Consider the following 13,871-nt stretch of genomic DNA (forward strand, 5'->3'; position numbering starts at 1 on the left):
ACGGACGTTATTCTTCTTCTGCGGTTCAATGTACGCAACCGGATGTGCCCGGACTACCGCCCGGAGCAGGACAATCGGTTGTTCAGGAGAACCGCTGCTTACGTAACTATAACGGGATTTTCAGTGATCTCGTTGAGCCCCGAGATTACAATAAAACACAACGTTCTCAGCAATGGCTGAACTGTTTGTTACTAACCGTCAGGCTTCATAAACAAGGTAATGACGCAGATACACACCAAAAAAAACAGCGATAATAGGAACTTCCAGTCTAGTTCCGCTTTAAAACAATGTTTTGATAATGAGTAGCAGTGCATCCACCGTTCCAGAGGGGGGAGCTGTGCTTCTGAGAGCTGGTGTGCTAATTACGTCACTTCCAGGTATTGGCCAATCACAAGACAGTTGGGAAGGCTCTAAGCTGGCTGGCCAAACACAACACAGTTCTGTCTTCTGGGGGTGAGAGTTCAGTCTGAAATGGCGCGGCTGAGGAGAGCTTCAGTGAGGAGAGATTTCTATCGGCTCGTTTACAGCAACTAGGAGGTTTTTGACCATAAAAACAAGTTAATGTATGTAAGAAGACCTCCATAACTAACATATATGTGCGACAGGACCACTCTATGTGAGCTTTAAAGGATATTGAGTCATTAACGTACATCCAATAATGAGGGGTTATGTTTAGAAAACAGTAATGATATTACAATCTGATCTAAGATCAGTAACAAACTGAAAGTCTGTGATTTAAACTCTTAAGAACTCAGTGATTCAACAACAAAGAATCTGAAGAAGTTTACACACAACATTTTTTGTGTTGATATTGTTTACATATGTGCAACACTTGTGTGTAACGTGTGAGAGTGCGTCCTTTAGAAGGACTTGACCCTCTACTGTCATGCTGAGGGTCCAGGACAGACTGTTGTGTACTTGGCTGCAGCCTCATGGGAGAGATCTGTCTGCTTCAGCCACACCAAGCAACAGCGGACTTAATGGAAGCTATTAAAGTTTGTTTACAGCTGCTCCACTGAGCTTATCTGCCTGTTGGAAGTGGTTTACTGCGGTATGAGAATGGGAAGAAAGTCAGTACCTTTAAAATAACTGCAAGGAAGGGATTATAAAAGGAGTTGGTTGTCCTCAAGGACTTCCATGAATCATAAGAATACAACTTTACCTCTCTAGACTAAGCATCGCAGAGCATTTTCCCATAAGTTAACACAGAAGTGAAAAGTTATTTTAGCTTTTAGGAAGCTCTGGGGAAGTAACAATAAAAGTAAAACGCATACAAGGATAGTTGAGGTTTTTGTATTAGCTGTTTCTGTGAACCACTGCTCCTGCGCCCAGTTTGTGTTCACTCCTGGTTTCGAATAAAAATGGATTAAATGCAGAGGTTGAATTCAATTTGGTGTGCGTAAATATAAGCAATTTAATTATGTATGTCTCCAATATCTTATTAATATACTTGCCGTTTGATCTCACTGTTAAACAGCCTTTTAGAGCTGGAAACTGAAGCTTTTTAATTGCTCTGTCCCTGCACCAAAGTCCATACACAGCACACAGGAGTTGTTAAGCCACTGCTGCCTCCATCCTGAAGTTCAAATGTATGGTTTTGTGATTTCGGAGTTTGAAGTCATTGTTTCAGATTTATCTAAGGGACGCAGTTTTATCGAATGAGTCAGCAGAACATGAACAGCTCTTGTGTCCACTATCAAAAATCACTGATATTCCCTATTGAGTTTGGTGATGGAAGGTAAATTTCAGTTTCTAAGCCATCGGCAATAAAGTTTTAATTGATCAAGCGGCTAAAATGACTTTTTTCCCTCTCAGTGTTGATAATGTGTCCACACCTCTTTATCCATGTGTATTGTACTTGCTGTACAGGGTTAAAAAAAAAAGTATACTGTTAAGATATAAAAAGCAGTTTCTCGTAGCTCTAAACATGATTGGTTTTCTTGATGGATCCTTTTGATAAAGTCTTAAATGAATAAATGTTTCAGGTTAGACCAGTGATTCTCAAAGTATGGGCCATGTCCCCCTAGTGCTCAGTAGAAGAACTGCAGATGGGCAGCAAGAGATTTATAATAAAAAAAATAAAAAAAATATATAAGTATTTCTGAGCAAGCATTAAATATTTAAAAGCTGCTTTGCACACTGTTAAGTAAATGATGATGTAATATATAATAAATAAATGATAAAGGATCATGTTTTGTACCACAAACTTAGTCAAAAAAGTTGGATAAGCTTTACTAAAATGAAGTAAACTCAACAAGTATGTATAAAGTAAACAGCTCATGATTAATAATCACATTTACTTTCCTAGATGTATATTCAGTAAAACTAAGCCATCATCAAATTCAAATGTTACTTTCTGAAGTCATATAATATTCAATGATACGGTGAGCTGTAGACGATTTTTAAAAGTTTAAATGTGTCCCTACGTCATTTAATAACGTCTGGGTTAGCTTGTAACGTTACTGCAGGAGTTCAGTTTGAGGTCATCATCTTTTTTATCAGCTATGAAAGAATCACCAGATGAAGACGTTTCATTTCATATCACAGCCTCTAAACATTCACAGCGAGAGAGTGATTTCAGTCAGGAACAGAAATGATGAAACCTGAAGCCTCGTGAGGTCGATATAACTTCAGGAGGCCTCATCGCTCATAACTCTGCGTCAGCTTAGTGTTTACTAGAGAGAGGAGAAAGACCATATGCTCACTGGAGTCACTGCAACACAAGCTGCTTCTCTGGCTGAGATCCTGCAAACCCATTATTGAGCTGCTGCTTTTCTTCTTTTTTACCATGTAGACTCCGCTCCCACCATCAGAAAGAGATGAGAAGTCAGAACAAGAAAACAGTTTTATTGTCAACAATCTGTAAATGCATCTTTTTAGTAACAGATGACACACCGCTGCGTGCGTCCAGACAATTATTCAGCATCTTTTGTTGAGTTTATAGCGTCTTTGTCCAAAGTAAAAAATAACTAAAGCTGCACTCGGTGCATTTGTGTGGAAATTATTTAGAACGAAACTCTTCGAAGACATCGTCCTCACTGCTCATTTGCTCACCTCTAACGTCATGATGTCTGAGTACGGAGTACGTTACAGGAGCGATACATCCTTTTATTAAATTTGATTTTAACTGGAATCATCACTGGAAAACAACCGTATCCAACATGGCTGCTAGGCACTGGACGATGTTCGAGGTCATCAGAACGTCCACGTGCTCCTCCAAGTGCCTCTTGGGATCCTGGAGAGAAAAACATTGGGATTATTTTTTGAACAATAACATACATTCGTATTAATTCACAAAGTAACCTGCGCCGTTTACGTTAAATCTCTGCCTGTTTTTACCTGTTTTCCAACATTCTTGATTGCCAGCTGCTCTGGGGTCATCTTATCTTCTTCTTCTACAGCCTGAGTTTAAAAACACAACAGTGTCAACATCTCAAAGCACAATGTCACGTGTGTGTACTTGTATTTATCTTTTTGTGGGGACACTTTGTCTTTGACTTTAAAGGTTTTAATGATTTCGTATAGTTATAGAAAAATCAGAGAGCTCAAAAAGACACTCACACTGATTATTCACATCTCAAAATAGTTTCAAAGGCAGCTCGATGAGATGAATCCAACACACCTTATTGTAGTTCTTTGTCAGCTCCAGCATTTCTTTGACAATCGTCTCATTGAGCTTGCAGTGCTCACTGTAGTCCTGCAGGGTGAGTCCCTCCATCCAGCTCTTCTTATGCAGGTTCAGCAGCATCTAAACAACAAATGTTTTTTCATAGTAAAAACCCAAAAAACTTGTATTATATAGAATAGTGTGTAATACATTAAGCACGAGTCTTCAAACCTTTTGCTCAAGCTCGTTTTTCCTGTAATTGATGGTGATGGAATAGTAATGTCTGTTAAGTCCATGAATCAGAGCCTAAAAAACAAAATAAACACTTGGTTAATCTCAACTTCTCATCATTTCTGTTTGAATGTGCGAGAGGAGACGACTGAGACAATTATAAATCATCCTGTACAGGAACCACAAGACAACACAGATTACGTTACACAGTTGTTTTGAACAATGACGATCACAGACTTTACTACAACAACTGCTTTCATCAACTTTGAGTCAGGGAATTGGACCTGCATCATTTAAACTGACCTCTGCTGCCACCCACTGACTTTTTAATGAACTGAAGCTAAGCAGATGTTTATACATCAAGACGATCATCAAAGCATCAGCATTTATTCAGTAACGTCTGAATCAATGCATACATCATCAAGTTCTAATGGCTTCACATACACACACGTTCAGCAACAGCTTAGAAAAACACAATCAGTCCCATTATCGTCTCATTTCAAACACTCATTGAATTTTTTAACAAAATGACTCATATTTGTGGGGAAACTTGAGCAGCGTACTCGTTTGAGCAGACATCCATCTCCAGAACTATTCAAGACACTCACACCTGCCTGAAGGTGATGATGTCATGTAGGCCTGGGCACTACTTAGATATTATATCTCTGTTGTAACATGAGATCAAATGTAGTGTTAGATTTTAATAATCTGTGATGAGTTCCTGGTTTTAAAGGCTGTTGCATTGATAATCAGCAGATTTATTATAGTGATTTAAAACCTTATAGTATTTATTTCATTTTAGGCCAACTGATGCGTGTTATGGCAGAATCTGACCATATTTAAAGGTAAATATGATCAAAATTCCTATAAAATATTCCTCTAAATATCCTTCATTTAGCATTAAAAAAAGCCAAAGAAATAAGGCAGGTATTATCTGAAATGAAAGGCAATAAATCCATTTTAAGATCATGTAATAAACAGTAAGTCACTCTCAAAAACATCAAACATCTCAAAAGTCCAGAGAAACAACCTGTGTACAGCTTTATAACCCTCACAACAGGATATAGACTAAACATATGCAGATATTAAGTATTGCTGTAATGTAAAATGTGTTACCTGGATTGAGGGCTTGTTCAGGTGACCCAGGTTGGACGTGGTTTGTCTTGGTTCATGACCCAGAACCATCATGTTGGCGTTGATCAATCTGAAGGCATCAATAACAACCTAACAAGGGAACATACACGTTTACTAAACATGGCTTTATGTCACAATGAATGGTTAATATTGTGTGGTGTACCTAAAATAAGGGTTACTGGTTTACAGCAGCCGAACATCTTTACCTTTCCTTTGACGCTCTGGATGGGATCCACCACCACTGCGACGGCTCGCTCTGACAGGGCCTCGAAGCTCTGCTGCGTATTGATGTCAACACCGGACAACCAACAGCCAAAGCCAGGGTGACTGTGGTACCAACCGACCACCATCTCTGGTCTGATGAGGAAATGTGTTTCATGACATTTGTTGTGATTCAAAAAATTATTGCAACAACAAGGATAGTTTTCTTGTAAAACCACCCAAATAAACAGTATGGAGTTCTCTGTGAAAACACTCTCATTAACTGCTCCTCCTTATTGCAAACACGGAAACATTTCTTGAGAGATGAGAGACGCCTGCTGCACTGAGCACATAGGAAGCAGGGCATCCACTCAGGAGATAATTCGCTGCTGTATTTTCAGCAAGCATACTTGAAATGTGGGCTCACTCTGAATGTTGCATTAAATATCAAGGCAGAGATTTAAGAGGCATAGAGCAGCGTCAGTTTTACCTGCCAGTCTGTTTGAGCATGTCCAACATCTTAGCCTGGAACACAGGATCCACTGCTTCAACACTCACACCCTGTGAGGATCACAATCCTTATGTTAGGACATACAGCAAAGGCCAACTTTAACACAACACACTTCAATGTAAACAGATCATCATATACACACACATACACACACATTCAAATAATGCATTATCCTATAACATATCACATGAGGCAAATGGCACATGGCATGACATGACTCAGGCCTAATCCACATAGAAACAGGAATATTATACAGGAAGGCAACAGCGACAAAGATAAGGGACAGTAAATGCAAGCACAAGAGAGAGCGAGATAGGAGTATAACATGACTTTCACAATGTAAAGTATTTAAAATTCAGTGGATTCACCTAAACTAATTTTAGTGTTCATATTACTGAGATTACGGAGGATACATACCGTTCCTGACTGAGGCATGGCGAACACATCAATCACTCGCACTGTGTAATCATCGACAAACTCTCCCAGCATCAGTCCCATGACCTCCATTGGCACACCAGCACGCCCGTGCTTCAACATCTGATGAATGAGCAGTCACAAAGGAGATATTAAATATGCTAAAATCAACACTGAAAGAAAATTTTGATTGCAGATTACAAGTGATTTACCTTGAGCAGGGCCAAAGAAGAGATGTACACCTGCTCTGCTGTGTCCACAGCAGGTGCATCTGTTGGGGGGCCCTGAGGAATCAAAACAGACTTTATTTACACATTGTTCAAGCCTTTAAAACATAACAGTTGTGTAGAATGTACACACAAAATTATTGGGTTGAGTTCTACCTTTAAATCTTTCAAACTCTGTGAATAAGCTTAACCATAAGATCGAAATGTTAGACTGCATGTCAACAAAAGGTACTGAAAATTAAACTTGCTAAATTAAAAAAATGTAAAATAAATAAAGCAAAATAAATGCATGGACATGTCCATTTTTAAATACATATACAAATACATGCCAATTGTATTTTTAGCAAAAAATGCTGGCAGTCATTTAGCAAAAGCTTAAAGCAGGTGGTTTTATTTTATTTATGATAAATTTAGAGCATATCTTACCTGACCAAGCCCTGGCATTCCACCTCCAAGCCTCAGAAGCCGATCCATTTCAGTATCTGTTAAAAAGGCAAAACTAAATCATCAGCCCATCTATAAACTATAGAGCTAATTGTCAGATATCAAACATATTTATTTATGTGCACACCATGTACTGCAGGCCAATAAAAGTTGAATGCAACGATCACATCTCTTTAGGATAATAAATAACCTCAGTGAATATGAACCCGTAGCTTTGACTCTTGAGTTGTATTGTTTTCAACTGCGATCTTGTAAAAATTGCCTTTTCCCACCTTTCTTGTTGTTCCCGTTAATAACAGTATATATATATAATTTTTTTTTTTTAATTATTATTATTATTATTTTACTGCATGTAATAACCAATGAGGTTGTTTCAACTATTACATAAATCACAGTATGAATTAACAATGTTTTAGGTACATGCAGATACATTTTATATCAAACAATATGTAAAAGTCAACGTTAGGGTCAAAACAACAGTATTATTTCAGTATATTTTTTATGAAGGCTTATTTAAAGTTACATGAACGTACAATACATCTCTTGTCATGTAATTGCTTTATTGACCGAAGTAAGTTGAGTCTCTTTTGGGATGTGACATATTGTGACAGTGAAGAATCAGAAGGAATCTTTCACTGGAATGAAATTAGCAACCAAACTGCTAGTTAGCTTCAAATAAATATCCATATTTTATTGATAACAATTTATACAAATGACATGGTTCATGTGTTTAGCTGCAATATAACAACATCAGATAAACTTATCAGTAACTGGGTGAAACTAAATCACTCGGTTTAATGAGTTAATAGCAACTGTGTTAGCGTGCTGTTAGCTTATTCATGCTAATTTAGCCTGTGTCATCTCGCATCACAGATGTGTCTTTTAAGAGCATTGGTTCCGTCTCACCGTATTTTAACAGAACTTGTCGCCTATGTCAAACACCTGACGCCACGTACCTGTTTTTCAGAACTATCCGGCGTCCAAAAAAGAGTGTTTTTCTGTGTGAAGCAGCGTTAAATTGACTGACAACAATGAATCAGCCAGGGATGTCGTCTTCTTCTAATGACCATTTCCGGTACGCTGTACATTAAGAGGTGTACTGCTGCCCCCACAGGTCGAAGCTCGCTCAGCAGTTAATTTTATCACAGCTCTCGCTGTTTTTCACTATCTTCTATTATCAATAATAATGATATTAATCATGACTATATTAATTAGGCTGTATACCGACAGGAGTAATGTACCGTACAAAGATAAAAATCCTTCTTTTTCTGCTGGTTAACAACTTCAAACTGTAGAGGGCAGCATCACAACTTTCACAGTACACACTGCCGGAAATCATTATTTTGAGGAAGAAGAAGGGAAGGCTAATCAGCTTCCGTCGCTTCCATGACGTCACGACAATCGCAAGATGTGTTTATGGATGATCAAATTATTACGAACAATAACAGCGTTATCAATAGTAGTTTTATAACTCGATATTATTTAACTCATCATGTTTATTTTCAGCTCTAATCCACCATTCATCACATTTATCAGTAACTTTATGAACAGATAGTGACGATAAGACAAACAGCCTCCCCGGAAATCACTGGTGAAGTGACCGCAGGACTCAGTGCGGTCACAGCATCATCCATGACCCAGATAACAGACACAGAACATGGCTGCCCTGAATTACAACCATCAACAACTGCAATGAATGAATGAATGAATGAACGAACGACCGAATAAATGAATGAATGAAAACAATGTTTTCATTATTCTTGTTTTATCTATTGAAGTTTAATACTTTTTCATTCCTTCCCATGTGATTATTTTTAATTTATTATATATTATTTTTTATGATGTTCACATCCTTTGTTCCATATCTGCTGCTATTGTAATAGCTATAATAAATAATAGCTATAGAAGAATGCCTTTAAAAAATAAATAAATAAGACACAAGGATAATAACAATACTGCTAATAATAATACTAATATATATTTCATATATACATATTTCACAACATCTGATCTTTTTAATGTCAGATATTTTAACATTTTAACATTTTATAAATGTAATTGTATAAGGCTGGTGTATCATTGTTTTTATATGGGGTGACATTCAATGTGTCTTCAAATTAATTATGTGACTGGGATTATGGAATTATGAAGCCCATTATACACAGGATTAGGATGAAGCAGCAGTATCTTTTTACTCCTTTCTTTTTGCCCATGTTGTTTTCATTTCACTGTTTATCTATCAATAATGGTCACGCAATCATCCCTGCATTAATACAGCATGGAGCCACTAATGTATATATAATGTTTTTTTATTTAATGTCCTTCTCACATATACTTCACACACTGAAATAGTGACATTAGATTGAGTTGGCGTGAGAGATACGGTGACTCTAATTAATATTATTTAGGTTTTATTTTGTTATTTGTTTACTTTTCTACGCACTCTGGTCAAAACTCTGATCACATACCCTGGTTTATACAGAGTGGAACAGTATTTCTGATTGAAGCACCACCAGATAAGATAAGATAAGATCCCACAGTGGGGGGATTTACTGTGTCACAGCAGTGAAGACAGTCAAGGTAACTGTAATGAATAATAAACTTTTTGAAATTTTCACATCTATAATGTAAAATAAAGATGAGAGAAAATAGAATATAATACACAATATAGACAACCAAAATATAGAGCGTATATGAGCTTAATTTGCATTTCATGTTACATGTTGTCTACTGAGAACACAAAACAGTGCTTGTTGTACAGTCCACCAGCAGCAGGGGGTGCTGTTTCTACCAGTCTGTCACTGAAGGAGCTGCCCAGTGCTGTGATGGTGTCCTTCAGGGGGCGGGACAGGTTGTCCATCATAGATGAGAGCTTGGCTATAATTCTCCTCTCTCCCTCCACCTCCACCTCCACTGGGTCAAGGGGTCAACCCAGGCCAGGATGGGTGGGGTGGGGGTGGGGGGTTATCATTCTGTCCATCCTCTTTCTGTCTGCGATGGAGATGGCACGGCTCCAGCAGAGCACTCCAGAAAAGATGTTAGATGTCACCACAGGGTCGTAAAAAGGGCTTAAGGAGGTCCCTCTGCACTCCAGAAGACCTCAGGCTCAGAGTGTGTTCTGACACGTCCTGTAGGGGGCAGCATCAGCATGGTCAGTCCAGTCCAGTCCAGTCTGTTGTTGAGGTGAACACCCAGGTGCTTAGAAGATAGATGTCGCCATCACAGGATCCATTCCTTAGATGTTCATCAGTATGGGCGAGGCGTGGTGAGAAAATCCACCACCACTTATCTGGCTCACACAGTGGTGAAATGGCTAGCATTGTTGCCTCACAGCATGGAGGTCACCGGTTTGAATCCTGGTTGGACAAAGGTGTGGAATTAGGATGTTTTCCCCGTGTTTGCATGGCTTTTCTCCAGGTTCCTGCCTCGATAAAAACATACAAATTCAGTTTAGTGGAGATGTCAGAGTGAATGGTTTGTCTCTATGTAGACACCCTGAGGGTCACCCTCGCGACCCTCATGTGGACAGGAGGATAAAATGATAGACAATGAGAGTGTGTGTTCTGGAGGTGGTTCTGCAGGCACCAGTCCACAAAGAAAGTCCTGCATCAGTTCTCTGTGCTCCCTGTTGTCATCATTTGTAGGTCAATATAAGGCCAAGGTGATTAGCGCTACATTACGAAATGTAAAAAAACACACCTTGGTCTTGCCTTGCAGCACTTAACTTAAGATGTTATTATATCACAAAAGCAGTGATATACAATTCAACGCCTGCCTTTTAATACCGAGAAGAATGAACGCCGCTGTGATGTCTGCGCGGTTTCTCATATTTCAACATCCAAGCATTTCATTATTCCCAGAGGAGCCACAAACTCTGAACGCTGAACCGCAATCATCACCGCCGGTGTTGTGGAGAACGCTCTCTTTTTGGGTTTCATGCATCAGATAGTTGCCGATCCTGCAGAGCAACTCTTCAATGACCTCAGCCAGCAGATGGGTCAGCTGGCAGGCTAATTTCTTCGGTGCAGATTATCATCCACATTCCTCAGTCCCCAGCCGATCCACAGCCACACGACCTCCTGCTGCACCGCGTCACAATTCGATATATATATATGAATATGAACCGTGTGGTGTTTTAAGCAGGGCCGTGCTTCCTGCTGATGGACTGCACTGGTTCAGCCTACATCATTAAAGCATGTATTATTGATGCTGCCTCCAAATTCAGAGGCGTCATTGTTGTTCTAACTCTCGCAGTCTCTTATAATGACACTTAAAAAGGGCGACACGCACCACTGGATGATATTATGTGAGCAATAAGTGGATGAGTTCGGACAATACACCAGGATTTGTCATTATTTCCCCTTGGAGATGGATTGTTTTCTGTTAGTGAATCATTATTGCTGACTGGGTTATTTTATTGAACACTACGCTGATTATGATCGGTTAAAACCTCCTCTTGTTGTTTGTAAATGACCAGGACAAACAGCGGACACATCGATTGATGAGTTTAGGAAACAAAGCAGGTTAGAAGTGTTTTTTTTTTTTTGTAATATATTCATTCAAACAAGCATTCAAATCCCTCATGAAATCTCATCTGCTGCCACATTTCATATGATGGATTTCTTAATCAATAAATCGTCCCCATGAGCAGCCAAACTGGGAAAACAACAAAACAAGCACAGGATGTCCATCTGTATCCAGACTATTGCCGCTGATTATTTAGATAGGAATGACTTTTTGAGGAACATCAGAAGCAGCTTGTAACACAACACCGGCATGAAACCTTAATCCTAGCAGCAGAGGAAATACGGAGGAGAAATCTGATGCTTTAAGAGCTTCTCTGCACCCTGGAATTTGGATTCAGCTCTGCTCTATAACTCTGCAGCAGGAGCTGCAAGCAAATGTGTTTGTGTGTTTGTGTGTGGATACAAAATAAGTCTAGTTAGGTGAAAAGTGAATGACAGCAGACGTTTAAGCCACAACATCAGTGGAGTCAGTGAATGTTCTCCAGTTCAGATCAACTGTTTAAATAAACCTGAAATTTGGAGCATCCTGTGCACCCTTAGAAATAAGGGTTCCAAAAGTGTTCTTCTACAAGGGCTGAGGTTCTACCTGGAACCATTTGCTTCTGAAACCTTTCCTGAAGAAACTGTTTTTCAAGGGTTCTTGGTAACACTAATGGTTCCAGTAAGAACCATTTTGATCCAGAGAACCCTTTAAATCCCTGTCCTGAATAAAGGGTTTTAAAGGGTTCTCCTATGAGCCGAAGAACCTTATATGGTTCTACTTAGCACTTTTATTTCTAAGAGTGTGTGTACTGTGATGCAAAATCTGTCATTTAAATCCCCTCCATGGTGTTTTTTAAAAACAAATGTGCTTTCACACTACACTTAAAGGTGCCATATGTAAGAATGTGGCCAAAAACAGTTACTACATTCAAATTCAAAATACAGAGGTCTTTTAGGTTTCGTTTTCTGACGTAACTGGCAACCCGTGGATGCTCGGCAGCTGAGACTCTACCGACTGCAATGATTGGTGGACGGCGGTAGGTGGCGCCACATGCCAAAACATGATTTCAAAACATATAAACATGATTTGCAGTCTGCAAAATGTTTTTTTTAATGCAAATCAGTTGTCTGTACTGTTGTTGTTGGTGAGTTCAGTTTGTTATATGAACATTATTCCTGAGTCTCTGTGACATATTAGGAGGATTTTATGGCCAGTTGCTTCAGATTTATTACATAATGCACCTTTAACTTTATGTTTGTTTTTCAGTGGCTGTTACATGCGTGATGATTTGTACGTTTTCTAAATAGCTAGCTAAATAGTTTGTTTGTTTTTCTTTTTCTTCAAGAAATGACTATAACAAGTTATACTATACTAAGTATAGTGATGTTATCATTTTATAAAATTATAGCAAATTAAGTTAATTTACCCAATGGAAATAAAATATTCACAATTGACTTTCCTTTACATCCCTGAACCGAGCCAGGTTTTTATAAATATATCAATATCAAAGATTATTTGAGCATATATTGAAGCTACAACTCAACATAATGATTATAGCTTTAAACACACACACATGGAACAGCACAAACTTGCAACCAGGTCAGTAAACAGAGAGTGAATAGAGCTGGAACATAACCAATTCAGATTCTATTGAAGGGGTGGACCTGGTGTAATTAGGGAGGCTGTTCCTCTCTCTGTGTGCAACAAGCAAAAGCCCTTTTTTTCTCTTTTCCGAGCCTGTGTTCGACAAAGCCGAGGGGTCAAATCAGACGTGTAGTGGTGTCGTGATTCTAAAGCATTAAATAAGCGACTGCTCCGGCTCAAAATTGATTCTGGAAGCAGCAGAAAGAGAGAAAGCGGAAAACTTAACGACACACTTCCTCCCTGTTTCACGACCCCACTCTTTATTGAGGGCTACATTTAAAGGAAAAGTAAAGGAGTTATGAGGCATGAATGTGTATATATACATAGACACAGTACATGTACATACATATGGTCCATACATATGGTGTGTGCGTGTGTGTGTGTGTGTTAATCCACTCTCGTTGTGTTTACAGGGAGACTGTGACCTCCAGCTGAGGCCAGTCCCTGCTTATATTTCATTGCATCCTGATTCTCTGACATGTAGAGTGTCGAGTGGGGGGAGGGGTAGAGGAAGTGTGTGTGTGTGTGTGTGTGTGTGTGTGTGTGTGTGTGTGTGTGTGTGTGTGTGTGTGTGTGTGTGTGTGACCGTGTGTGTGTGTGTGTGTGACCTCTTTAGGACCTTGTCAGGACCACAAAAAACCGGGTACTGATGTTTTGGGTCCTGGTTGGTTTGAGGTGAGGGGAGAAGAAGGCTTTGTTTATTAGCATGTGTCCAAGTGAATGGAGGCTAACACAGCTGTGTGTGTGTGTGTGTGTGTGTGTGTGTGTGTGTGTGTGTGTGTGTGTGTGTGTGTGTGTGTGTGTGGGGAGAGAGAGAGTTAAGATGTAATTCGTGCTTTTGGTTAAAAGGGGGACAGGACTTGGGTTAGTCCGACTAAATGAATGGAATTCAAGGCAGGGTCCTAACAAGAGCAGCTAGGAGGGGTGTGTGTGTGTGTGTGCGTGTGTT

General features: G+C 39.2%; 1 protein-coding gene across 1 annotated transcript; it reads right to left on the reverse strand.

The window, feature by feature from the left end:
• Positions 1-2,827: 2,827 nt before the first annotated feature.
• Positions 2,828-7,837, reverse strand: psmd14 (proteasome 26S subunit, non-ATPase 14). Its single transcript, XM_083891339.1, has 11 exons — positions 7,726-7,837; positions 6,752-6,807; positions 6,311-6,382; positions 6,102-6,221; positions 5,664-5,734; positions 5,179-5,329; positions 4,955-5,062; positions 3,839-3,913; positions 3,623-3,748; positions 3,340-3,402; positions 2,828-3,235 (listed from the first exon to the last, which is right to left on the reverse strand). The coding sequence occupies exons 2-11, from the start codon at positions 6,797-6,799 to the stop codon at positions 3,137-3,139; spliced, it is 933 nt and encodes a 310-aa protein (XP_083747465.1). The 5' UTR covers positions 6,800-6,807; positions 7,726-7,837; the 3' UTR covers positions 2,828-3,136.
• Between the last annotated feature and the right edge of the window lie 6,034 nt (positions 7,838-13,871).

This window comes from Microchirus variegatus (genome assembly GCF_963457635.1).
Source record: "Microchirus variegatus genome assembly, chromosome: 6".
In the NCBI taxonomy this organism is placed as follows: domain Eukaryota; kingdom Metazoa; phylum Chordata; class Actinopteri; order Pleuronectiformes; family Soleidae; genus Microchirus; species Microchirus variegatus.

Bases quoted from the DNA above. Each gene is read 5' to 3' on its own strand.
- psmd14 (XM_083891339.1), bottom strand. From the start codon at position 6,799: ATGGATCGGCTTCTGAGGCTTGGAGGTGGAATGCCAGGGCTTGGTCAG. The intron at 6,383-6,751 runs GTAAGATATGCT...TTGATTCCTCAG, and splicing joins GAATGCCAGGGCTTGGTCAG to GGCCCCCCAACAGATGCACC. The intron at 5,735-6,101 runs GTATGTATCCTC...TGATCCTCACAG, and splicing joins CCATGCCTCAGTCAGGAACG to GGTGTGAGTGTTGAAGCAGT.